Source organism: Perna viridis, chromosome 7, assembly GCF_037379345.1.
Source record: "Perna viridis isolate PV_CMFRI_1.1 ecotype Kerala chromosome 7, ASM3737934v1, whole genome shotgun sequence".
Lineage (NCBI taxonomy): Eukaryota > Metazoa > Mollusca > Bivalvia > Mytilida > Mytilidae > Perna > Perna viridis.
In genome coordinates this window covers 9,055,657-9,081,106 of record NC_142451.1, presented here as the reverse complement: position 1 = coordinate 9,081,106, position 25,450 = coordinate 9,055,657, and the positions used below count along the sequence as shown (strand labels likewise).

Here is a 25,450-nt window from a genome sequence, read left to right as displayed (position 1 = left end):
TTATATTGAAGACCGTTACTACAATATGTTATGATGATTAAAGATGAAGCCTTTATATCCGGTACGTCCTGTTACATTAATTTATTTTAAACTTCTTATTAGATTGAAACTACTTAGGATAAGATTAAACATACATCCCTAAGCACTTATCCATCTAAAGGTCAGACATTGTCAGTGATAACATTGAAAGAAGGTGTAGAAAAAATCAAGGATCGAACAATGCCTTTTTTTAGCCTACACATGCCGAATATAATTCTTAGACCTTTCTATATAAATATCTGTATTTTGTAACTTTGTTCTATATTTTTACTTGGGAAAGTAAATTATCTATTTGAAGACTTGCGAAATAAAAACGTAATTTTAGTTCTCGGTGCAAATATTTTCTTTAACTAAACGGATTAAGGAAGCAATTTTAATTGAATAGAATCGTAATACACATATTCAATTATTTTGAAGGTGCGTTAATTTCCCGTTCTCTGGTTAAGTCCTTTTCAAGGATAAGAGTAAAACTGTCGTACTTAACCATGCCATGGTGTGTCCAAACTGCTACACAAATTATTCAACTTTTTTTTAATTTGCTTTCTGACTTTAATGGCCCATCGTGTTTTTTGTATCACGATGAATATCTGGTATCAAAACATCAAAACAAACTTATAAAAAAGTAAAAACCATTGCTTTAGATAAAAATTGATTTTATGTGATTATGCAGTCAGTGGTTTGTCTAATTGGCTCGGTTGTACCAAGTGACTTCCGTCGTTATAGGAGTTGATGAGAATAGAGATTAACCTTACTAAAAGATGCAGTAATCCTTTCATGTAAGAGTTAATAAGTACGTTTTATTCGATGTATGTTTAGGTGTGATTATAACCTTCAAAGCTTTAATGAGTTGTATGCTCAATCTGCAGTTTAGATTTGCTATTAGGTCCTTTGCATAACCACAACATTGAAAGTTTAAACTTTAAAATGCATTCTTTACTCTTTGTTCCAAAATTGGCATGACATTAACAAAACATTGAAGATAGATTTATATTTTTTTCGCTTGACTGTAAAAAAGTTTAATTTTGTTCATTTTTGCACGAACGCAATAGCAGAACAAAAATTAAGCAGCACAAACGTCAAAACCAACCCTGCATACATCTCGTTAAGGTGGTTCGCTCCATTAACAATATGTTTTCATAGAAATACTTTCCTTTATGAAGAAAATGACGTCAAGTTATTTTCAATTCGACTTTCTCCCATTTTAAGCTGGCGGTTAAAAATGCACGTAACTTTGTGTCGTTTCTTTACTTCTTTGCTTCTTTTCTTTGAAGGAAGTGTCATTGCTCTTTGATCTCTTCTATTGTCGGGGCATTTCAGAGCTTATTTAAAGGTGTGTTAACATTTGTTGAAGACTTTTTGGTGATCTCTGTAAGTATTTACAATTTTTATAAAGGACATACGATGGTGCGTTTATTGTGTTTCAACATATCTGTTCTTTTTTTTCAACATATACAATGGTTGACTCTATGATTTATACTGGCAGTTGCATTGTTTTTTTTGTAAGTAGTAAATATTCCTTTCCAAAAAATACCAAAAGTCTGAAACTGTTTAGTGCATTTCCGAACACATAATGAATGATAACAATGACGATACAGATCTACCCGCCGTTAATCGCACATATCAAACAAAAGTTTATGTACTAACATTATCATTAATGGATGACCCGGGATACCCGGTAGAGCTATTCAATTTGTGCTATGATCCAAGGTTAAATACCGCCAATTTGAGTATTCTACATTTTTTTTTCAAAACGTAAGCAATTGGAATGAATAAACGAAGCCTAAATACCGATAAACAATTGCATAGTGAAGCAACTTTTATATCCTTTATTGATTTGATTTGCATATAACATGCATACATTAAATTTATTTTTTGATTACTATGACTTGTATTTTAAGTGCCCATTTGATTGAGGTTAAGAACCGATACTATTGCTCCCAACGCAAAAGGATGCATGCTTCAAAAAGCCACCAACGACAGCTGGATGAAGCTAGCAGTAGAGAGTACTAAAACATAAAAGTATCTAGTATGTTTTAAATATTGCTTTGTTGGTGACGACTTGTCTCCATTAAGAATCAAATTTAGTTGAACTTACTTAAAACAGACCAATTTGTTGATAAGAAAAGGACCATGCACCTGCCCATTTGATTGAGGTTAAGAACCGATACTATTGCTCCCAACGCAAAAGGATGCATGCTTCAAAAAGCCACCAACGACAGCTGGATGAAGCTAGCAGTAGAGAGTACTAAAACATAAAAGTATCTAGTATGTTTTAAATATTGCTTTGTTGGTGACGACTTGTCTCCATTAAGAATCAAATTTAGTTGAACTTACTTAAAACAGACCAATTTGTTGATAAGAAAAGGACCATGCACCTGCCCATTTGATTGAGGTTAAGAACCGATACTATTGCTCTCAACGCAAAAGGATGCATGCTTCAAAAAGGCACCAACGACAGCTGGATGAAGCTAGCAGTAGAGAGTACTAAAACATAAAAGTATCTAGTATGTTTTAAATATTGCTTTGTTGGTGACGACTTGTCTCCATTAAGAATCAAATTTAGTTGAACTTACTTAAAACAGACCAATTTGTTGATAAGAAAAGGACCATGCACCTGCCCATTTGATTGAGGTTAAGAACCGATACTATTGCTCTCAACGCAAAAGGATGCATGCTTCAAAAAGGCACCAACGACAGCTGGATGAAGCTAGCAGTAGAGAGTACTAAAACATAAAAGTATCTAGTATGTTTTAAATATTGCTTTGTTGGTGACGACTTGTCTCCATTAAGAATCAAATTTAGTTGAACTTACTTAAAACAGACCAATTTGTTGATAAGAAAAGGACCATTCACCGCCATTGATTTCAAACATCTGTTATATAAAGTTAATAGGCAAGCATAGCTATTCAAATCAAGTAGCTGAAAGAATTCAGATTAACAATTCAAAGTTAAAGGGTCAATTATTTTGAACAATAATACATCGAGATTGGTTTATCCCATGAGATATTGATGAATTTTCATATACATTAGTCACAACCGGTCTGTCAGATAATCCACACCCATAGAAGACGTACTTCAGTTATAGTATATAAGTCTATATTACTTCAAATAACGTTAGTCACTTAAAAAAAAAACTTTTTACTTTAAATATGATACTTTATGACTTCCATTGCATGTTTTAAATTTTTATTAGTTGTTGGACTTATTTCACTAATGACAGATTCATCGGAGCGTTCAATGCTTAGTTTCCATGTGCATTTTGACAATACAATATACAGTAATATGTATATAGACGGGAATAGAAAAGGCGTGACCAGTTGTATTCATATCAAGATGTATATAAGATAAAATTATTGGTGAAAAACAACATTAGCTATCACTCTCAGAAATGTTTAGACAACTGGTCATCGCTTCTCTGGCTTTGATAACCGTTGTAAACGGTAAGCTTGTTATAATATTTGTTTTTGGCTAACAGTTATTTATACATTTTTATTATTTTAAATTGGATTATTTTAAACGCAAAATAAATAGCTTTATGCTTATTCCCTCGAAAATGTAGTAATGAAATAAATCAATTTGAGATAATAGAACTGATGAAAATTGGTACATGTTTAAAAATCATAAAACGTACTTTAACTTCTATCTTTAAAGATTTTGTAAATCAAACTTTGCTAATACAGGTACACTGAAAGCTAACACATCAACGTTGCTACATAGTGAAAGGTAAATATCTAGATTTCCCCAAAAATGAATCCAATTTTAAGTCGTATTCTTTTTTTGTGATAAAAATGAACCTACAAATCTTTATCAAACTTCCCTTTAGTGTCATAAATACAGGGGATAATTCAATGACGGATGACTTTTTCATCATTTTCCATTTTCTATTGTTTTATCCACTTTGAATTCATTTTCGCTTCCTAATATTTTGGCTAGTATACACTAAAATTATAGGCTGTGTACAGCATATTCCATTGAATGCTTTTGATATAAAACACCCAGTGAAAAAACGTTTTTTTTCTCCTATTAATTAAAACATTAATTAGTTCAATAATTTGCGTGGGCAGATAATTCGTTTTCCTTTCTGTTATTCAAGGTCAATTCAAGTTTTTTTTTCAATTTTATTTCTACCAGTTAAGTTTCGTGCATATAGTTCAGCAAAGATACAAGGGCAAAACATTAGCAAAAGTATACAATGTCTTTACTGATCATAATGTCTGTCGATTAAGCTGTGTCCATCTACATAATAAGGACACGCACATTCATAGATTCCTCTAATCAAGAATCATACCCATACGTGTGCATCTGGTCCTTGTATATAGGTGTTTTTTTTCAGTTTGTGCTGCTCATTGTCAATTCGTTTTCGACTTTCTCTGGTTTTTTGATCATTTTGTCATACATGTTTACTTGTCAGCCCAACCCCAAACATATTGCACAATTAACTATGCAGTATGTCACAAGGTAACATGTAACAATTAACAGCATATCACGAGATCCGATTATAATCGCCAATTCCGTCGGTCAGTCAAATGAGAAGGTCTGGTACTCAGACAAATGCAATTGGCCTTAATAAGCTATCACCAACGGTCATTTAAAGCAATAAAGCGATGACATTCCATTCTTTCAAAATATAATAAATATCAAAGTATTAAATGATTTACGTTTCATGAAAGATTTGACCATGAAAATAAAAATGTCATCTCTGTTCAAACAATCGTATTTTCGTTTTGGTTTATTGAGAAAGAAATAAAGCTATATAACATTTTCATGTTTTGTAAAAGACGCAATCTTTGTGTCGCCCAAAATGGCGATTGTTATGGAATAAAATACTGTTGTGACGTCAGTAAAATTGGGTAAAACTTATCGATGATGTCGGAAATAAGACTGTCATAGGATGTTGTTCAACATTGTACCACGGCTATTGTCTAAAGACATTTGAAGCACGTATTATTAGAATTGATAAAACAACAAATAACAGCTGATTCTTGTTTTAAAATCACCATGGTGATATATAATGTATGATACAAACCATACAAACAGTATGCGAAAATAGTTTTGATAACTTCATTTGCTTTATTTTCGATTTGTCTAAAAATTTGGAATTTTTTTTTTTTTTGATATTATTTTGGAAAATTTGGATCAAGTGAGTCAGTTTGCAATATCTCATGGGACAAATATATTACATCCTTGATCCGATATTATGTTTAAAGTCAGAGGGCACTACCCTATTAGCTTCAACGTCTGTAGTACGTTCCGCTTGAAATCAATTAACATATTTATAAGTAAGTCGACAATTAAGTTCATGGGCGTTGCAAAGACACAATATCCTTTGAAATGAACATTGTCCGTAATTAGATTCTTGTTACTCGTGGTATGTGAAAACCAACGATGCAGCGACTATATTAGACAAGGTCTTATGTAACAACTTTTTGTTTTCATTTTATGAGACGGTTAAAAATAAGCCGCAAATAGTCAACGATTTTTTCCTTGTACCTATCACAAACACATCATGCAATTACATAAATTGATCGAAGTAAACATTTTGAAATTTCATTTAACCATGAACACATTGCATTTGTAAACGGAAGTTGCACCACATTTACACTATAAAACTCCATCCTTCACATTTAAATACAAACTATTATGTTACTATTTATTAAAAAAAAAATAAAGAAGTTTTATTAGTCATTGAATCGTACGTGTTTGTCAAGATAAACACGTACCAATCATATTGATATCGCACATTTGCTTATGATGTACACGTGTTTTGAGAGTAAACTCTCATCAACAGCATCACAACCAAATGCATAGGAAGATTTAAATCCAAAATTAAATTGAATACAAGACGTACTACAAAATATAGAATTAGGAAGCAAAATTTGGCACCGATTACTTCTCTACTAAGACGTGCAATACAAGAAATATAGGTTCAGTGTTTAAGGACTTTTTGAATTTTGTAATACTGCAAATTTTGATAAATAATAAACTATATAAATCGGGTCGAACAAGTCTGACTAATTTGCTGGTGATGTATACACTCCAATAAACTTTGTTCCACAAGCAGAAAAGGAAAAGGGATTAAAATATTTTTGTTGATATTACTTCTAATATTAGGACATAAACCTTCAGAAATACTTTATTTTAGTGTAAATAACTTTCTTTTCCAAATTTTCACGTTCGTGTGAATTTACAACTATTTAAACTGTGCAACATTTAAAAATGTACTCATTACGATGTCCAGGTATACTAGCTATCAACAAACCAAGTATTGTGCAGCTTCCTTTTTTTAAGTATGCAAAATTACATTTGTTACAAAAGTTTAATTTACAGCTTAAATGAAGTAACATCACACTGATGGCGTAACTTTCTGTAATTTATAATGTGCCCCTTTCTTAATTTTTATACCACAAATATACAAAACTATGATTGAGCTAGTAACACAAAACGTGTATAAGGAGTGTGATCCAACGAACTATGGTCTAATTAATCTATGGCATATATGGTATGATACTACTGAAATTGACATAAATTAATTCTAACGGATTAAGTATTACGACATGGTGTATTACTGCATTAATAACATTTAATTAGTTTCCCATTTTCCAATCAATCTACATTTCATGATGGCATTCTCGTGATCTCATTTACTGACCCGGAGCTAAATACTTGCAAAATTTTCTCATGAAAAAGGATCGAACTTATAGTGAACTGCACTAATACTAATTATGTTTTCAAATGTCTATAATAAAACTATTACTGCGGTTATTTTATAACATTTAGAAGAACTATATTAGAATTTGTAAGTCAATTTAATGATTTAAGAAGTTTATAAATATATACCAAACTGATATATATATTCGAAACTACAAAATATTTTATAAAAGTAATGTGGTGTCGAGTGTATATCAATTACACACAGAAATGTAAAAGACCAGTAATTTTTCAGATACTGAGTCATTTATATTTCGAGGAACCTGTAAAAAGCAATCTCACAGACATAACTTTATAAACTGACCACATGTATATTAACATATGATTAAAACTGAAGACCTAGACAAATCACTACAAAACAAAAATACAAATACAAAACAACTACAAATACTGAGTGTAAAACTCACAAAAAATACTCCTGTCCCCCAAATATTTTCATGCTAACTTGAGCTGAGTAATTGACAATTAGACATTTTAATGTTATGGAGAAAAACAATTCAAGGACAGAATCAGGTGATATATGGCACACACACACACACACACACACACACACACACATATATATAAAGGTCTGAAAATGCCCAACGATGTTAGAACTGTCAAATTTGCGATGCAAATTTTTGGTCGTTCCCTCCGCGTGACTCGAATTCGTACCGCTGTAACATCTATGGCAACACCGCATGCACAAAGTCCGGCGCCCTAGACCACTCGGCCAGCTAGGCTAGTCGTAACATTCAGAGACGTTTCTATACATATATATATATATATATATACGTCTTAGAATGTGACCAATCTCTTCGCTATACTGCTCCATCGGATCAAATTGATACAGGGAAGATAATGTGAACGTATAGAAAGGTTTGAAAAATTTCCAACGATGTCAGAACTGTCAAATTTGCGATGCAAATATTTGGTCGTTCCCTCCGCTGTGAGATCTATGGCAATACTGCCTGCACAAAGTCCGGCGCCCTAGACCACTCGGCCAGCTAGGCTATATAAATATATAGCTTTCGTTGGCCGGGTCATTCCTCCTCGTAGGATTAATCTAGCGGTGTAACTAAGTACACGATGTATGGTAGTACGGGGCAACTCATTTAGATGTTATTATGTAGGATAGTGGATCAAATTAATGATGCAGGTCACAACAAATCAAAATTATACAAATTTCTTAGAATGTGACGACTCTTTTTGCTACACTGCTCCATCGAATCAAATTGATACAGTGTAGCGAAAAGAGTCAACACATTCTGAGACGTTTGTATAATATTGATTTGTTGTGACATGCATCATTAATTTGATCCTCTATCCTACATAGTCATAATTTGATTTGAGTTCAAAGATCATTAAGTGGTAATTAGTGTACGTGACACATTGTCTCGTGACGATATATCCATGTGCCAAATATGGTATGCCGATGTCAAAGAACAAAGAAGTTAAGGCCCGGACAAGAATCTACAAAGACAGGCGGTCGGGCAGACAGACATACAGACGGATTAATCTCTATATATACCCCCCAAAGTACTGAGGCTCTGCATTGAAATTGAAATGATTTTTATTGTAGGAATAAGTGTCGTGGTGGCATCTTTCCAACTTTACACACATATTAGGTCTTGGCTTCATAAAAAAAAAACTCAAAGCGTTGAGTTCTTTAGATCATCAATCTCAACTGATCTAATAATTCAAAAGGATTAACATATCAATTTAAGAGTATTTTTTCATAAAATAGTAACCTGGTTGGTACTTAAAAAAACTCAAATAGATAATGAATAAAACTAGCACCCCGCAAAATAGTGACAACATATCGTTTGCGTATTGCCATATCACGTGGGCGAAATATATGAAAACAAAACAGAATAGTAATCCAGCGAGGAAGGGGAACTTGGTAACAGTGTGTTCAAAAGGGCTTAATAGTAACGAAAACAAAACAAAAAAAAGACTGACGAGATCAGTGATTTCGTTACAAATATAACTTTCCTAAAAGAGTTGGAATAGATAAGAATACAATAAATGTAAGTTTGAAACAAAAATTCATACTGGTACTTATAATGACCTTATTTTTCTCCCTAGGTGAGGACGCCGACAGTGTTCTTTTACACAGAACTAAACGTGCAGTAAGTGTGAAATGTATCAAGAGGTCATGTTGATTAAAATGCAAAATAAAACTTTAACTATAAACAGGTTTTGTATACTTCTATATAATACATTTATACTTGTATAAACATTCTATATATACTTAAAATTTCAAATCGATTAAAGTGTAAAAAATGAATCAAAAATGATCAAAAATGAAATAGACAAAAAAATCCAATTACTTACAATAGATACATATGACCAACCTTTGATACGAATTAAAAAAAAATTACTGCTGTAACACGTAACATATGAGCGAAAATTAATTTTAAATGACTACATGTATTTTCCTCAGACTATCACAGCATGCAGGACAGTAGACGTACTAAAGAAATATAACTTTATATCTGACCATACAGCATGTTTGTTACCGTCATCTGAAATGAACAGATCAAAAACAGGTAAATATCATTGTCACAGCACTATCATCTAAACTGCCAGATAAAGCAAGTTTTTTTGGTCACTAATATAACTGCAATGCCGGATAAATAAATATCAATGTCACGGTCATCAGGTCTGAACAATAACATGCAAGATAATTGTCTGTCACCATGATTAATGACATAACAAATAAAGGTAGTACATGTATTAAAATGTTTCAATCACTAGCAATGGTTGGTGTCAATGAGGTAAACATCAGGGTTATATAGCTAACAGCATATAAACATAATAAACAAAGTCAATATGAACGTCACCGTAATCAGCATTGAATAATGCCTTATAATCAGTTTATCAATGTATCCGCCATCAGCGCTGAACTTAACGATACAGAGGTCTTTATTAAATGTCGCCGCTATTAGTTTTGGATATTAGCAAATAAACGATGTTCAATTTCTTCACGCAGCAGTAAACAAGATGAAGCTAAGAATCTTTGTTTTAGTCGTCAGCCAAAAAATAAGTGTTTCCGTCACTATCACTGATCACAGTCAGATAAAGTAAATTTCAATGTTCCCGCAACCATCACTGATAATTGTCAGATAAAGAAAGTTTCAATGTTTCTGTCACCATCACTGATCACTGCTATATAAAAAAAAGTTTCACCGTTCCTATCATCATCACTGATCAATGTCGGATAAAGAAAGTGTCAATGTTCCCGTCACCATCACTGATCATAGACAAATAAAAAATGTTCCCATTGATGACGTCATCATCACTGATCAGTGTTAGATAAAGAAAGTTTGACTGTTACCATAATCATTATTGATCAGTATCAGGAAAGTTGCAGTACTTGATGAACACGCGTAAACTGTCCCATATAAAAATTTATAAAGTTCCCTATACAATTTCAAGAGTTGAAATATCATGATTTCCCGCCATATTTCTGCTCTTTATCTTTAGTAAAAGACAAAACCAGAAGTTCCGAATGAAAATGCTACAACTAGTACTTAATATGAGTCTTACCACATAAAGTAATAAATTAGCAGGGAACCAGAAATATGGCGGGAAATCATGGTATTTCAGCCTTTTAACTGTGAGATAATAGGGAACATTTCAAAATATCCATAGAAACAAGATGGCGGATAAACAATACATTCAGTGAAAGATTCTCGTAGGAAAAATAAATTTTGAATTTTTTCAATCTCGGAGGTAAGAACGAAAAATAATTGTAAGGAAATCGTAGTACAGAACGACATGAATAAAATGGCAAGTTTTTGAAAGGAACCGTCGAGTAATTACAATAATAAACGCAAAAAAACGCAAACAATCTGAGGCGACTTGGAGTTATAAGTCAAAATTTAAATTTGTTCCTTCAATACAGGTTCTGGAATTATTTTAGGGTTCGTTTTAGACAGGTTTTAACTGACGTTAATGACGTCATAGTACCAAGTTAGTGTATAGAAAATACTAGCACTCCATTTTGTCCAAAAGAGAATTAAAGAACCAATGAAAAGGCTTACAATAAATCAAATACAATGTATAATCGATTATAAAAGGATCTACTCTTTGAAATTCAAGTAATTACTGAAATTATTAATACAGTTATAGTAAAAACGCCAATCGTATAAATCTATGATGTGTTTTTACAGGTGTATCTGATGCAGAGAAGATTGAGATAGTTAATGTACATAACGAAAAAAGAGCATCAGAAGATGCAACAGATATGAACAAATTAGTAAGTAAATTCATACCAGACATTACTGAGCTTTTTATTGTGGTTAGCCTATATTTCAAGAAAATTGCATACGTTTGTGTGTGTGTATTCCATGACATCTTTATATATAAATGTCTCAGAATGTGACGACTCTATTCGCTACACTGCTCCATCAGATCAAATGGATAGAGGGAAGATAACGTAAACTTATAGAAGGGTCTGAAAAAATCCCAACGATGTTAGAACTGTCAAATTTGCGATACAAATTTTTGTTCGTTCCCTCCGCGGGACTCAAACTCGTACCGCTGTGACATCTATGGCAACACCGCCTGCACTTACTAGGGCATCTCTTATGGTCCGCAGCAAGGACCGGGGCCCCAGGAAAGAGCTTTCATCTCAGCCCCCCCCCCCCAAAAAAAAAAAAACAAAAACAAAAACAAAAACAAAAAAATTTTTGCGATGTGACTTGCAAAACCGAAAATACCATATACCTTCTTCAGTGCCGATGTGGTATGCAGTACGTTGGCGCAACAGAACAACCTTTCAACAGGCGTATGAATGGTCATCGCAGTCACTACAAATGCCAACCAGACTTCCCTCTAAGTCGCCATCTTAGATACGCCGGACACACCCAGGAGGATCTCCACAACATTGTTATAACGATCATAGAACATAATAAAAACTGTCAAAATGTAAAAGAGTGTCTCGGGAAAGTTTTTGGATGAAGAAATTATAAACAACTTTTCCAGATGGAATAAACGAGAAAAAGTAATCCATTTTTAGGTCTTGGTCTAAGGCTGGTACAGCACCACATGCTATACATCAATACTCCGTACAACTATATTTTTCCTTTTTTTATTGTTTTCCACAGTTAATTTTTATTTTTTAATTTTGATAAAAAGACCCCCTTTATAATTTTCATTCAGGCTCCTTATCATTTGTTTATATGTGCCTTTGATAAAGGTACAATCACCCACAACGTACGTGATTCAGCTTCTGAATCTGTTTTGATCTTGAACTTTATGAGTTTCATGCTCATAAAGTTGTATGAGTTTTATGCTCATAATGTTTTACGAGTTTTATGCTGAAGAAGAAGGATATCAGTTATCCGAAATATTCAATGTAAATTTTACCATCTTCTTTTGATGTTTATGTATATATACAAGTCCTTTAATATCTAGCAATATATCCATATCTGCAATGCAAAGAAAATGGATGCAATATCCCACAAAAAATAAAAGTAACATTTATGCGATTCTAGATTTATGTTCACTTGAATATATTCTAGTGGTTCGTTCCCCGCTTAATCAGCTGCCTTGATTGAAAAAAAAAGATCCACGAAATCTCACAATCCGAAAAACTTTTCATGTCTCAAATTTATGTTCCTTTAGCTAGATAATGGGCAAGATCGTTAAATTACATGTCTATTTATTATGAATATATATTATGTCTAAGAATTCTGCCCAAAATAAATAAATGAATATATAAAAACGCTTTAGTGTATACTTATATTTTTTGCAGTCATGGGACGACGAAATCGCCTATTTGGCACAAAAGTGGGCTGATAATTGTGTATTCGAGCATGAAAGCGGGCTCAAACGAAGGATACCTGGTATGTTTACTGAGTAATATTCTCCATTTTACAACTGCAGAGATAACAAATAATAGATAGCTTTTAACAACCATTACAATAGAAAATTGAGCTCGGAAGTGGTTAAAACATTAGTATCATAGTTTCCTTGGTCTGAAAAATTACCACAGAGTCTAAATGTTAAAAACATAGTTCCTTATATTCACTAAGCATTAGCTCAAACCAACATAAAATAAATAAATAAATAAATAAGAAAAGACGCACACATACCTAAACTTTACACTTCGGAACTTTCGTATTGATGTTTTCGCACCTGATACTTTAAGTAATTTGATACTTAAATATATTTTTAGTTTCGAATCTATTAACTTAGTAGTTAATAATTGTATTAAATTAAATAATTAAACTCTGAATAATTTTTGTAATATATTTTTTTTTTAACTAAGGAAAATATTCCTTGGGTCAGAATCTTTTTGCATCGTCTGGATCTACATTTTGGACTAACGCCGTTAATGCCTGGTACAACGAGATTCAATATTTTACTTACAACTCATCTGATAACGAAGTGCAAAAAGTTGGTCATTATGCCCAGGTAGGTATCAGTGGTCCTTTTCACAAAAAATCGTAAGTGTAAAATTAGTCGTAAGTAAATATAAAGTATTGTGACGTCATAACTTACGACTAATTTTACTCTTACGATTTTTGTGAAAAGGGCCACAGATAGAGAAAAAACAATCATGATATAACGTTCAATATTGGAAGTTTTCAACTACTACAAAAAAAAAATACTTAAGGGAAGTAAATTGTGTTGGAAAACCATTGTTTAAATTAGATATGGACGTAAAAATCAATTACATACAAGTACATTATATTTTGTAGCGATCGCGATTTGAAAAGGATAAAAAGAAGGGTGTGCATAGATACTTTACGTGAAATAAATTTACGAACTTTTAAATTTATCGAATGAAATATTTCATCACTATCTGAAAGGCGGAAGGACCACCCCGTTACCAACCAAATCCACACCTGCGAGTATAATTTTGGTTAATTAAAGAGACTAGTGAAATATCATTGTGTATTGAGTAGTATGATGGGCACGCAATGTTGCGCGCACAATCAAACTAATTCATACTTATTTAACAAAAAAGTCAGATATCTGTTAATTTTTTTTAAATAGAAAATTAAAAATATTTTTTTCATTGTTAAAAAATGTTGAAGCAATGATTTTATAAAACAAAATCAAATCATCGTCAAAGTTTGCAAAGTACGAGTATCCTGTATAGCTGAAATTCAGAGTAAAACAAGAACTTTTTAAATCTGGTGTAATCATTGTTGATTATTTTAAATTCATTTTTATTGAATTTTATGTATACCTAATATTTTACTTGATAATTATTCTTTTAACTGGTTTGAAATGTCCTCTTATTTCAGTAAGTAATAATCAAAACATCGTTTATCTAAGATGTGAAATCAGCCACATTAAAAGCTATGTTAATCATTCATTTTATATCATTATTAGAGAGGGCGTTTCTAAATGATGGCTAATTCATGAACTTATGCAATTGAAGCAAATACTCGCACATGGCCTGAAATCAGAATTTTTTTTTCAACTAAAACACGAAACAGTATACAAAAAGTGTAAATCTATTCCAATAGATTATATGCAATGGTATCCATTTTTATTTCAATCGAAAAAGTTCAGAAAATGTAGAGTTGCTATTCTCGGGTTCAATCCGACAATCGCACATGATTCACTCGAGGGAACCTGTAACGTTTTATTGTTCAGGTAAAATTCCTCAATCATAGAGTTGACATTACCGAAAGTTTGTTCGCTTTATTTTTACTAAAAACTAGGTCAAAATGAATATAAATTACACAAATGTACAAACTAAGGCCTACTATCAGTCAACTGACATGTCAGCTCCAGACCAGTTTAAACCTACAAAAGTTTATGTCCCCATCGTATGTAAAATCAATCCCAATTATTCTCATGTGGGGTTGAGAATCACGGTACATCATAAGTCACACAATAAGGGCTCAACCCATGTCATGTCAAAGACTGCTTTTAAATATAGTGTTTTAATTTCTATGTAAAGACTTTATGAGCGAATCAATGTTAATACCAAAAATGCTATCCTTAACGATTTGACAACAATATCGTATCTATATCCAATTCAATGGTTTAGTTAACTTATTGGTTGAATGTCGAGCTTTCCGTGCTTTGTGTAGAATATTATCGTAAAGCAAAGGATAAAAGATACCTGCACGTATTCATCCTTTACAAGTTCATCTGTATTTGAGAATGAGTTCCTTGTATCCGTTTAAAAAATGGTGAATGTTTTTACGAGCTTGTGATATCGAAAACCTCGATGTAGTAAGTTCATGGTTATATTCCCATTTGTTAAAATCAGTTGGCAATTGGGAATGAAAAGTTCTCCCTTTTATCGTAAGTTTTAGTATTTGTCATTATTGATATGAGGACTAAGGTCAAGAAGAATTGGTCCTGGTAAAAAATACTTTCGTTGATTTGACTGCACAATCAAGTTTATTCAGTTTCAATTTAAATAAATGAAATGTTTTATAGGTTGTCACAGCAAAGACGTTAAAAGTCGGTTGTGGTTATACATTATGTCAATATGCTGACGGAAAGATCAGTCATTTTTACGTCTGTAACTATGGCCCTGGGTGAGTTTTGTACTATAATTTTGAGTGAGTAATGTAACTATGGTTCTGGAAGAACTATGATATTTTGGCCGTAATCGAGTTTTGTAACTATGTTTTGAGAGAGCTATTTAACTTTGGCTCTGACCGACATTGTAACTATTGTTCCGTTATATTTATTTCCGTTACCATTCACCTTCAACGTAGTGGTACAAATGACTGTCTGTATTATAGTAGAAGTTAATATTATAGTCGAAGCACGATTAGTGTTTATAAGGGGTAATCATGCCAATGCCGCATATACTATCTCTTGATTATATTTAAAACAAATGGTTAGTCTCGTACAAGGTTAACATACTGTGATAGTATTATTCATGGGATACCAATTTTATTGGTTTTGCCAGGTTTGATAAACCACTAAATTCGTTACCCAACAAAAAGGAAATTTCCCATTTATTTGTGTGAAAGAGTTGTCGAATCCACGAATTCAACATTCCACGAACTGTTTTTTTTTTAACAACGAAAACTGTTACCCACGAATAAAAGTACTTTCAAAGTAGTCATACGATTTCGTGCTGTGTATAAAAATTACGTTAGATATTTGCTATAGAGTTATCTGAATTTCGATTTTCATTGCTCTAGAAAAGAATTTTAATATTCATGAAAAAAAGTGTTTAAAGATAGCAAAAATAAAATTCCGTAAACCTTCCACTAACGAATAAGCAATTATTTTCAATGTTGCACAGGGCTAGTGGAGGTGTGATAATACCTTTTAATAAGGGGACTAAATGTGCGGACTGCCCTTCAACTTGTACAACAGGACAGAAATTGTGCAGTAAGTTAATTATGCATGTATGATAAATATTTAGAAACTTTCCAATGTACCAAAATGACAGGAAATGTAAAAAGAATATTCAATTTTTACTTCAAACCGCTAGTACTATGCTTAAAGGAAATTTCGCTGGAAAAAAAACTCCTATGAAATTTATTATTGTTTCAAGCAGTACAAATCATGCAAAAAATGTGTTGTTCAACACCCAACAAAATAATAGTCCAAAATAGTCAAAATAGAATGTAAAAAAAAACTTTGTCCAAATGAAGTTCACTGCACTCGATATACAACTTGAAAAATCTTGAAACATTCATACCAAATCCAGTTTTAAGCCAATGATAATTACCCGAATCACCCTTTGGCAATTATAAGCAATAAAGGCATGAGTTTTTATGTAGCTTAAGGTTTCTAATTGAATACACCAAACACTGCAAGTTCTTTAAAGTGCGTGTCTAACCCCTAATGCAAGTAGCCGGAGTCTCGTTCTTTTTCATTTACGATCATTTCCTGATAATTTACGATCATATCCTGAGAAAAGACGTGGGTGGCGAAAGAAAATTACCTAAGCCAAAAAAAAAAAAAAAAGAGAGAGAGAAGCAAAGCGAAATGTGTTTCATTTTTGCTCTTCCACATCGGGACGGTATGTCAGAAACCTCAGATGAGTATCAGTCAATCTTATAGTGTCATCATCTAGAAATAAAGAACAGATATGGTGAAACTCAACAAATGTACCATCGTGTAACCTTTATATAAATAGTAAATACTTACAGATATCACCAAAAGGTCTTCAATAAGTGTAATCACACCTTTAAGTAAGTTCTGAATGGCCCCGTCAACAAAATTAAAAAAATGCACAGTAACAGAACGATGCCACTACTTCAAATTTAACTAAAAATTCAAACAACGACACGACTACACATAAATGACCAATATCTCCTGACTACGAACAGGCGCATGTCTGCGATGGGATTAAATTAGTTTTACAAGGTTAATCAGCCCCTGTAAAGAAAGGTTAAAAAATGAACGGAAAAACAAATATTCACTCAGTAATATACCCAATTATCTTTCATGGAATATCTCAACATACAACATATAGACAAAATGAGATATACAATTAAAGAACGATCGCAGTTACTGAAAGCTAGCTCAGGAAAAATTTAAGAATGACAATACCATCAAATTACCAACATTAGAGATAATCAGTCCCTACAATTCAAGTGGCCTGGACTTGGAGAAGTAACGTCAATTACTAAATGACGCAGTTCAATACTAAAACTGACTTTGACAAGGTTCAAAGAATAGCCAATGATTTGAAAACTATCTTTGTAGCTTTACGAATAAATCTGTGAAGGGCAGTTAATAAATCCATCGGATTTTGTTTAAAAGAATGTGCTTTATAGACTATATTTCCATTAAAAAACTGGGTAAGCACCACCATTTTAATTACGAACCTGCAATTGCTATTCTATTTTGTATCAAAGTTTTGTAACGGTGAAAAAACTTAGCAAAAGTACATGTATTTAGAAGTTTGTGAAATTGATAGACCTGGTGCAAAAGTTTTCCTTTGAAGAACAAGTTGCGTTCATAAAAATCTGACACTTAATTAAACCAAAATCGACCAATTGTGAAATAAAAATACCGTAGAAAGGTGCTTCGGGAATATCCCCATGTAGGAATGGAAATTAAATATAGGGAAATTAACATTATGTCTTTGTATGAAAGCTGCCACTTTCTAAGTGTATATCTAAATCAAGAAAAGGTGTACGAGTACTGTTTATGTTTGACTTGGTTAACTTAAATTATGTTGGGTAGATATCTTGAACATAGTTTTCGAAGTTAGGATTGTTTACCGACAAAATTTCATCCTAGATATCTAAAAGAATTATTAAGTTTACGCAAAGATCATGTTTTGAAGGAATTTAATAGAGTTTAACATGAACTGTGACTCGTAACAGCAGAGGAACAAACCGGCAAAGAGATGAGCACAATTAGACTCATTTGGAATACCAACAACTGTCTGTATAGAGTATTTCCAAAAACGAATATAAGTATTGTAAATTTAAAACTTCAATACTTCTATCATATCTAAATGTAGTCCGAAATGCCTTATTAGATACTCTGCATAAAAAAAGGTCAGAAAAAAATGATCATGCATCAAACCAGTAAAATCTGAATTATGATAAAAAATGATTAAGATAGAATGTTAATTTCATCTGTACAAACAAGACGATAATACGCATCCGAGTGGCAATTTCTTTTTATGTAGCTTGTGAAGAGGGTTCTGCTATCCCATTTCTCGTAGGGATTCTGGCCTGAATCACTCACCTGTCAAACCATGCCCGATTAACTAAGTAAGTAAAGGTATCATGCTTTGTTACCTTGTTTGACAAAAAAATAGCTGAAAAAGAGCATATATATTGATAAATGGTATGAGTTTAATTGAGTACCTAAGGCACTGTGTATTGTCGGCAATGCCTTTAACGTGTTTTTAGAACCGCTGGAGAAAAACAATGTGGGCAGTGGTCCCCAAATGCCCTGTTATTATATCGGGACTGATGCTCATTAGCACAGTAACATTTACTGAAAAAGAACATAAAATGAAGTTAATCATGGTCATACAACATTTTCATAATCACCATTCAACTCAGGAAACAACATATCATTGAAATCAAAGCACGTATAAAAATTAGCGGAAAAATAGCCGTCCAGGACAAACTTTCGTATTCAACAAAGAATACCATGCTTCCTAGAAAAAAATAAAAATCATTGGATTCCGAGCAACTGCTGAAAATAGTCGCACAATGGCAAACATTTTAAAAATGGCCGCCTAACAAACTTTCAATACTGCCAGTCAGCTCAAACTATCATGTTTATCTTATAAGTAGCTTTCATCTTCATTAATGATTAATGTCAACAAATTTTATACATGTACTAAAGAATGTCCTGACGACAAATAGTATAGCTGTAACATTTGTAGAAAGTCCTTCTGCAGAAAGAATGAACTTATACAACATTGGTATGTGTACAATAAAGATGAAAATTTGTGTCGTACATGCGGCACTATCTTTATAACAAAGAGTGCATCGGCAACACAACAGTCACATTTAATTAGTGTTATCACACATGAACTGTGTATAACAAAAAAAAAAAAAGATAGAAATGTAAGTATTCCCATACACATCGACAGTTGTCCATGTTCCTTGACATTTTTTCAGAAATATCCCCCCCCAAAAAAAAATCGCCAATTGGAGTGAAGTGGGATTTTTTTTAGTAAAATCAGCAAAACTTCAGATTTCAAGCAATTATCTTTTCTTAATAATCTCCTTGCATCTGATATCTTGTTATTTTTAACTTGAAATGCCTTTCATAAAAAATAATCATAACAGAAAATTGTTATAATATAAATAACTAAGTATACAATATGATCATAAATTGTTACTACCAAATACTTCTTTAAAACTATTGTTCTGATGAGAGAGTCAAAATGCACATTATACATTGATAAAATAATTTTAAACACTTGTAATTTATCTAATTTACCAAATTTTGGTATAAAAGTGATACCGTTTCAACCGTCTGAACCCGGCGTCATATTAAAATTCGGTAAATAATCGCGAACATGAGAGCACCTTCGGAAATCTGAGAATTCTACAACCTTCATGGAGAGTATAGGAGTGTATTATACACATTGAATTTTCTGACAGGCCAACTGTCTTTAGGTGAAACAGCAGACATGGGGCAAATTTTGATTTGTTAATACATTTGGTTTTTTTCACGAATGATTGAGCAATCGGTGCATTTGTACCTCTGAAAACGAAAACAAACAGATGGTAAAAGATTGATCATATTGTTACTTGAGGGATTAATTTTCATTCACTTAATAGTAAATCATCATCCGGAAATTAACAAAAACCGGCATTGGAAAAACCGAAACTTCGGCTTTAAAGCAGTAAAACCTGCGTTGTGGGTTAGACACGTTGCTTAAGGTCCTTTTTTTCTATTATGGCCAGTATTTATAAGCGTAGACTTTGTAAGCTGCAGTTTCAATATCCTATCTCTTAGAACTTCAAACGTTTTCTTAACTCTTAATGATAACTCTGTGTACAATACATGCATTGTTCGAGCAGCTATATTTAATCATCATGCAAATTACAAGCACTATACCAATATAGTATATAGTATATGCCTCTTTGCGGCTGAATATTCGGAAAGATGAATTTAACTCATTCAGTTTTTCATCAAATGATCTCCAATATATTGAAACACGATAAATTATTCGTTGAGTTTAGAATATCAATTTTTTTTCATAAGGTATTTATATTTTACAAGATACACTTAGTAATAATCATTTAACTCTGCGACTACTTATTGTCCTTTTGTGAATTCATAGATTGTAACCTTGTCTGTTTAAATGGAGGAACACTTGATCCCAAAACATGTACATGTTCTTGCCAAGCTGGCTACAGTCTACCCGACTGCGCATGTAAGTATGAAAAGTAATCAACTGTTCAAATATAATTTTTCTATCATAAAAGTTTCCAATAGTTACGTTTTCTCATATTTTCTTTTTAAAAGATTCCTTATTTTTGAAAATCTCTTACATATGTAGCCTTGTTCTAAAATCAATATGCATTGACAAAGCAAGATAAGTTCATTCATACGTATGCATTGACTATTATATAAGAAGAGACATCATGTTCTAATGGTGGCTAATGGTGTTTGGTCTCAATTACTTATGTTTTTCCAGACCACAAAAATGTTTTGCGCTTGATGAAATCTTTGAAAAATATCTTACGATCATCTTAATATCAATATAAGTGCTTATCAAACCAAATTAAACTACCATTATTGTAAAAAGGCCCGAATACACCAATAATTAAAACAATAAACTAGTATGAAAAATAGTTTTACCACGAGCTTGATCTAAACCATTGTCCCCGATTCTAATATATCTGCATTTTATTGCTAAGCTATTTGAAAGAAAACTGCCATTCCCCCATTAGTCAATTCCTAGAACAAGCTTCGTTATATATAGAATTTTGCTTTTTTTCAGTGAATTGTACTGTGAAAAAAGACCCTTACTATTGCAAACCTCCATATTATGACGAGCAAAAATGTTATGTGTACAGTAATGCCCCAGAAACGTGTGCCCATTTATGTAACATATGTCCTAGTAAGTATAGAATTTTTATTCGCATTTTCTTTTGCTTTTGCGTTGTCAATATATTAGTAACCTGTTTTTAAATGTTTAAATGCATTATTTGTTATATAAGAGTTTTAATTCTGCATTTTAAACTTTTTAAGTAGCTATAAAAATGTTTGAATTGCAGAGTTAATACTTTAAGTAGCAGTCTTTCTGAAAAGCAGACAGAAGGTGATTCATGCATGTAAAGAAAAAAACATCGAATTCAGTTTTATTTCTTGTTCAGAAACAGTTACTGACTAACCAGTCTTAGTTTGTCACTCGGGAAAATGGTCCGATAATAGCCGGGATTCCTTTTAACTGGAACTATCCTTTTCAAAATTTGGATTCGCTCATGGGATTGATAGTTATTTGCTAATTTAATATTGGTACTGAACATGCATAATTTTGCGTTACATAAGATGGAAAGTATTACTAAATGCAGATACCATTGAAAATTTATGGCTGAGTATATATATATATATATAACGAGAATAGTTGTGGTGAATATGTCAAAGAGACAACAACTCCACCAGCCCAATGCCTCCCATGGGTCTTCAATGAACGACAAAGAAACCCTCATACCTAACGACAGACTGCAGCTGGTCCCAAAACAACATTATACAAAGGTACAGCGAAATATTTGCCCCTATATACTCAAGTAACATAAAAATAAATTATATGTACACATTTTAGAGTAACTGTATAATGGTAATAATAATAATAATAATAATAATAATAATAATAATAATAATAATAATATTTATATTTGTCTTAATTAAAGGACACTTGAGGACATACAAATCACGCAACAAGTTTGCAAACAATAGTTACATATTTCATGTATGTTTTTATGTACATCTGTATGGATAAAAATAAAAATTCTGGTTCTGATAGGAGAAAGACGGGGCGGATAGACAAAGGGAGACAACTCCATTTCTAATGAACTGGTGTACAGTATACCTAAGCAATATTTAATATGATTGGTATTTTTGAATTCATTGTATTATATTGATATATGTGAAGGATGCATTCTAGTATTCTTCGCAACAACAAAAACGTTAGTATATTATTTTCAATACGCTGCATAGATAACAGTGGTAAATTATACATATATAAAAATACTATAGAAGATCAATTGAGTGTCACATGACTATCATTTGTTTCAATACACATTAAAGTCAATGTTTTATGGTTATCATATGCATTATGTACTTAAAAATATGCAAAGTATAAACTGGAAAACGACAGATTTTTAAGTAGAAATAGAAAAGGTCAGAGCGAGTCTGGTAAGCTAACTATATGTTAAGAAATCAATTTCCTATTTCAGATGGAGGCATTGACGTTACTGGCCCAACTGATAAACGGGGTGAGATTGGTTTTGATCTGACGGGTGTTGATATATATACTGACAAAGAAAATACCGATGGTGGAGGACATAGTGGCAGTAACTGCCACACTGAACCAATTAAATTTGGTATACTTAGACTTTTTATATCTGTAGTTGTTTTATTAAGTTTAAAATGTTAGTTTTTTTATGAAACTGAGAAGGCTTTATACGAGAAATTGTTTACTGATACAATCAAAGTTTAAACCGAGGTGTCTCATTCGTTTTAAATTGCTTCGTTTTACATTACCTTTTTATTCGCTTAATATGATTAAAAAATGTTGCACGGTCGATCATAATAAACGGTTAAAAATGTGCAATTGATTATATATTTAGTTATTATCTGGTGTTGTAATTTTATCTAAACTGTAAATATTGCTTGTTACATTTTCATCGCAAAACATAACAACTGTCTCTCTTACCATGCCTATTTTTGTTTTCTCAATAAACAAACCGGGAGAAAAGTGTAGAAAAGTGTATATATTGACCATTGGCTGAAATGCCATATGATTGTATAGTACTAATCTGTAGATTTAAATTTGAATGATCGGTTTCTATATAGATCAAATAGTTCTACCTTGTTTTGGTTCTGCATTATTTTGTCGCTCATAGCAAAACATTGTACGCCTTGCTTATTGGTCAATAAAGAAATTTGTGTGGAGGTCTTATTCTACATCGGTTTTTACCTTTTTTTAGACTTGTATTACGTCATTTTAACAAAAGTTTGATGTAAAATCGTTTTCATGAATGCGATTTTTATACACTATTTTGGAAGTTTGGCTTCACCACTTGTCGTGTAATGTGAGATCTTTTGGTATTTAGATATCTTATACCCAAAAATCCTTCTCGTGTGTACTTAAAATGACCCAATAATTTGTGACAGTAACAATGCTCGCTGAATGTAGGACCACAATAACCTTTTAACCTTTCTCAACATTCACAAATTATGTGTCCATTTTAACTAACTACCGCCACTCCAGATAATCATGACGTTTGCTTTATTTGGGCTTAATTTAATCTGACGTCCCAGCAAGGCGACCAAGGAAATGAAAAATACCCTCTGAAGACGGCATAATTAGACTAGGTTATCATGATATCGTTTACAAGAATAAAAAAAATATTGTTTGTTGCATTGTTAGCATGCATAAATACATATATTTGTTGTGTTTTGATAGATATTATACATTTGTTTCATTAAAGCAAGTATTAAATACAGAATATAACGTTGTTTTTTTCTGCAAAAAATATGCAAGTACTGCAAATTACCTCGCATGTTAAACCCTTACGTTGAATTATCCCCTTTCACAAGCATATGCATGCAAAAATAATAACCTCCAAGATTTCATTTGAGATACAATATGTATAGGGATTTAAATCGATACTGAAATGCAATGCCATAGAATAAACGCATGCGTAATGAAGAAATAGGAGATATATCAGCAACAACGAATTGTACATTTCTACATATTATAATAATTACATGGTTTTTATATAGCGCTTCTCTAATACTTTACATTATTATACATACATAAATGTACATGTAAGCTACATCAAAACTCTGGAATCGATGCGATGCAAATTTGCAAAGCACATTTGGTTGCTTCTTCGGCAGGATTCTTATCCCTTCTCTGCTCTGACATCTATTTGAATTCCGCCACTGCTCTAGACCACTCGGCCAACTAGGCTACATTGAAATATAGCTTTCATTAACCGAGTAATACTTCCCCGTACGTAAATCTCGAGCATGGAAAATAGCACATGATGAATAACTGTATAGCGTTTTCGATAGGACAACCACTGATGGTATCGGTTAATGAAAGCTATAGCGACCAGGTCGCAAATTTGCGCCCTTGCATCGATTCCAGAGTTTCAATGTATCAACGACTTGTAAATATATGTATATGCATCCTTGCATAGCATTCTATGTTGCTTTAATACGTGTGTGTTGTATGTCTAAGAGAAATGAATTGACAATCCCCCTACAATGACCATAAACTATATAGTAATGCACTAGCAAGTAAAATTGAAGAGCTCCTACATCCCATTTGACCACAGATAGGTCTCATCATGTTAAACACTTCTACCACGTCAGCATTTGGATAAACCTAATGATTATGAAGATATATGAAAACAAATTCTGACTGACACTGATGTTCTATTTTTAAGTTGTTTGGACGGATCGAAAATCCCAACATCAGTTCTTCGCAGGATAATACCTTAAGGAACACTCATACCAAGTTTGATTTTAATTGGTCCAGTAGTAACAGGGGAGAAGACTTTTGAAAGAGTAATCAAGAGAACCAATGTTATAGCGGTAATCAAAAGAATGTAATCCAGGGACAAAGACCAGACATGGAAAAAAGACATACACAACGAAGAACATAAAGTAACTAAAATCATACATACAAAGTAACAAAAGTAAATGAGCAACTCGGACTCCACTAAAAACTGGGAGCATGGACCAGGTGCACCGGTAGGGTAAGCGTCCTCTGCTTTTCTAGAAACACCCGCTGAGTTGCTCATAAAAAATCAAGTCCGGGGTATACAAACGAGGAAAGGAAAACTATGACCCGTTGAATAAATAAGTTTTCATGGTGCTGATGGATACACCATAACGATCCACGAGTTCATGATGACGACCATAAAACTTCTGAAGTGATGACTTCAATCTTGTAGTAACATAACCCTGTTCCAGAAGCCTATTTGTTGGAGTTCTAGCCTGATACAAAAAGTCTGCGTAGTTTCGGCAAGCTCTGGCATAACGTATGAGTTGTGATATGAACACTCCATACGCAGGAGCCGAAGGGATGTTGCCACAGATGAAAGGA

At 32.6% G+C, this 25,450-nt stretch overlaps 1 protein-coding gene across 1 annotated transcript; it reads left to right on the top strand.

The window, feature by feature from the left end:
- Positions 1-3,199: 3,199 nt before the first annotated feature.
- Positions 3,200-23,295, top strand: LOC148611220 (cysteine-rich venom protein-like). The gene is made up of 11 exons (XM_088591525.1): positions 3,200-3,479; positions 8,815-8,858; positions 9,173-9,278; positions 10,905-10,990; positions 12,491-12,581; positions 13,007-13,152; positions 15,145-15,245; positions 15,968-16,056; positions 20,444-20,536; positions 21,107-21,226; positions 22,566-23,295. The coding sequence occupies exons 1-11, from the start codon at positions 3,428-3,430 to the stop codon at positions 22,763-22,765; spliced, it is 1,128 nt and encodes a 375-aa protein (XP_088447651.1). The 5' UTR covers positions 3,200-3,427; the 3' UTR covers positions 22,766-23,295.
- Positions 23,296-25,450: the final 2,155 nt, after the last annotated feature.

Excerpts from the sequence above, each read along its gene's own strand:
- LOC148611220 (XM_088591525.1), top strand. The coding sequence starts at position 3,428 with ATGTTTAGACAACTGGTCATCGCTTCTCTGGCTTTGATAACCGTTGTA. Across the intron at positions 10,991-12,490 it reads CAACAGATATGAACAAATTA|TCATGGGACGACGAAATCGC; the intron begins GTAAGTAAATTC and ends TATTTTTTGCAG. Across the intron at positions 21,227-22,565 it reads TTTATGTAACATATGTCCTA|ATGGAGGCATTGACGTTACT; the intron begins GTAAGTATAGAA and ends TTCCTATTTCAG.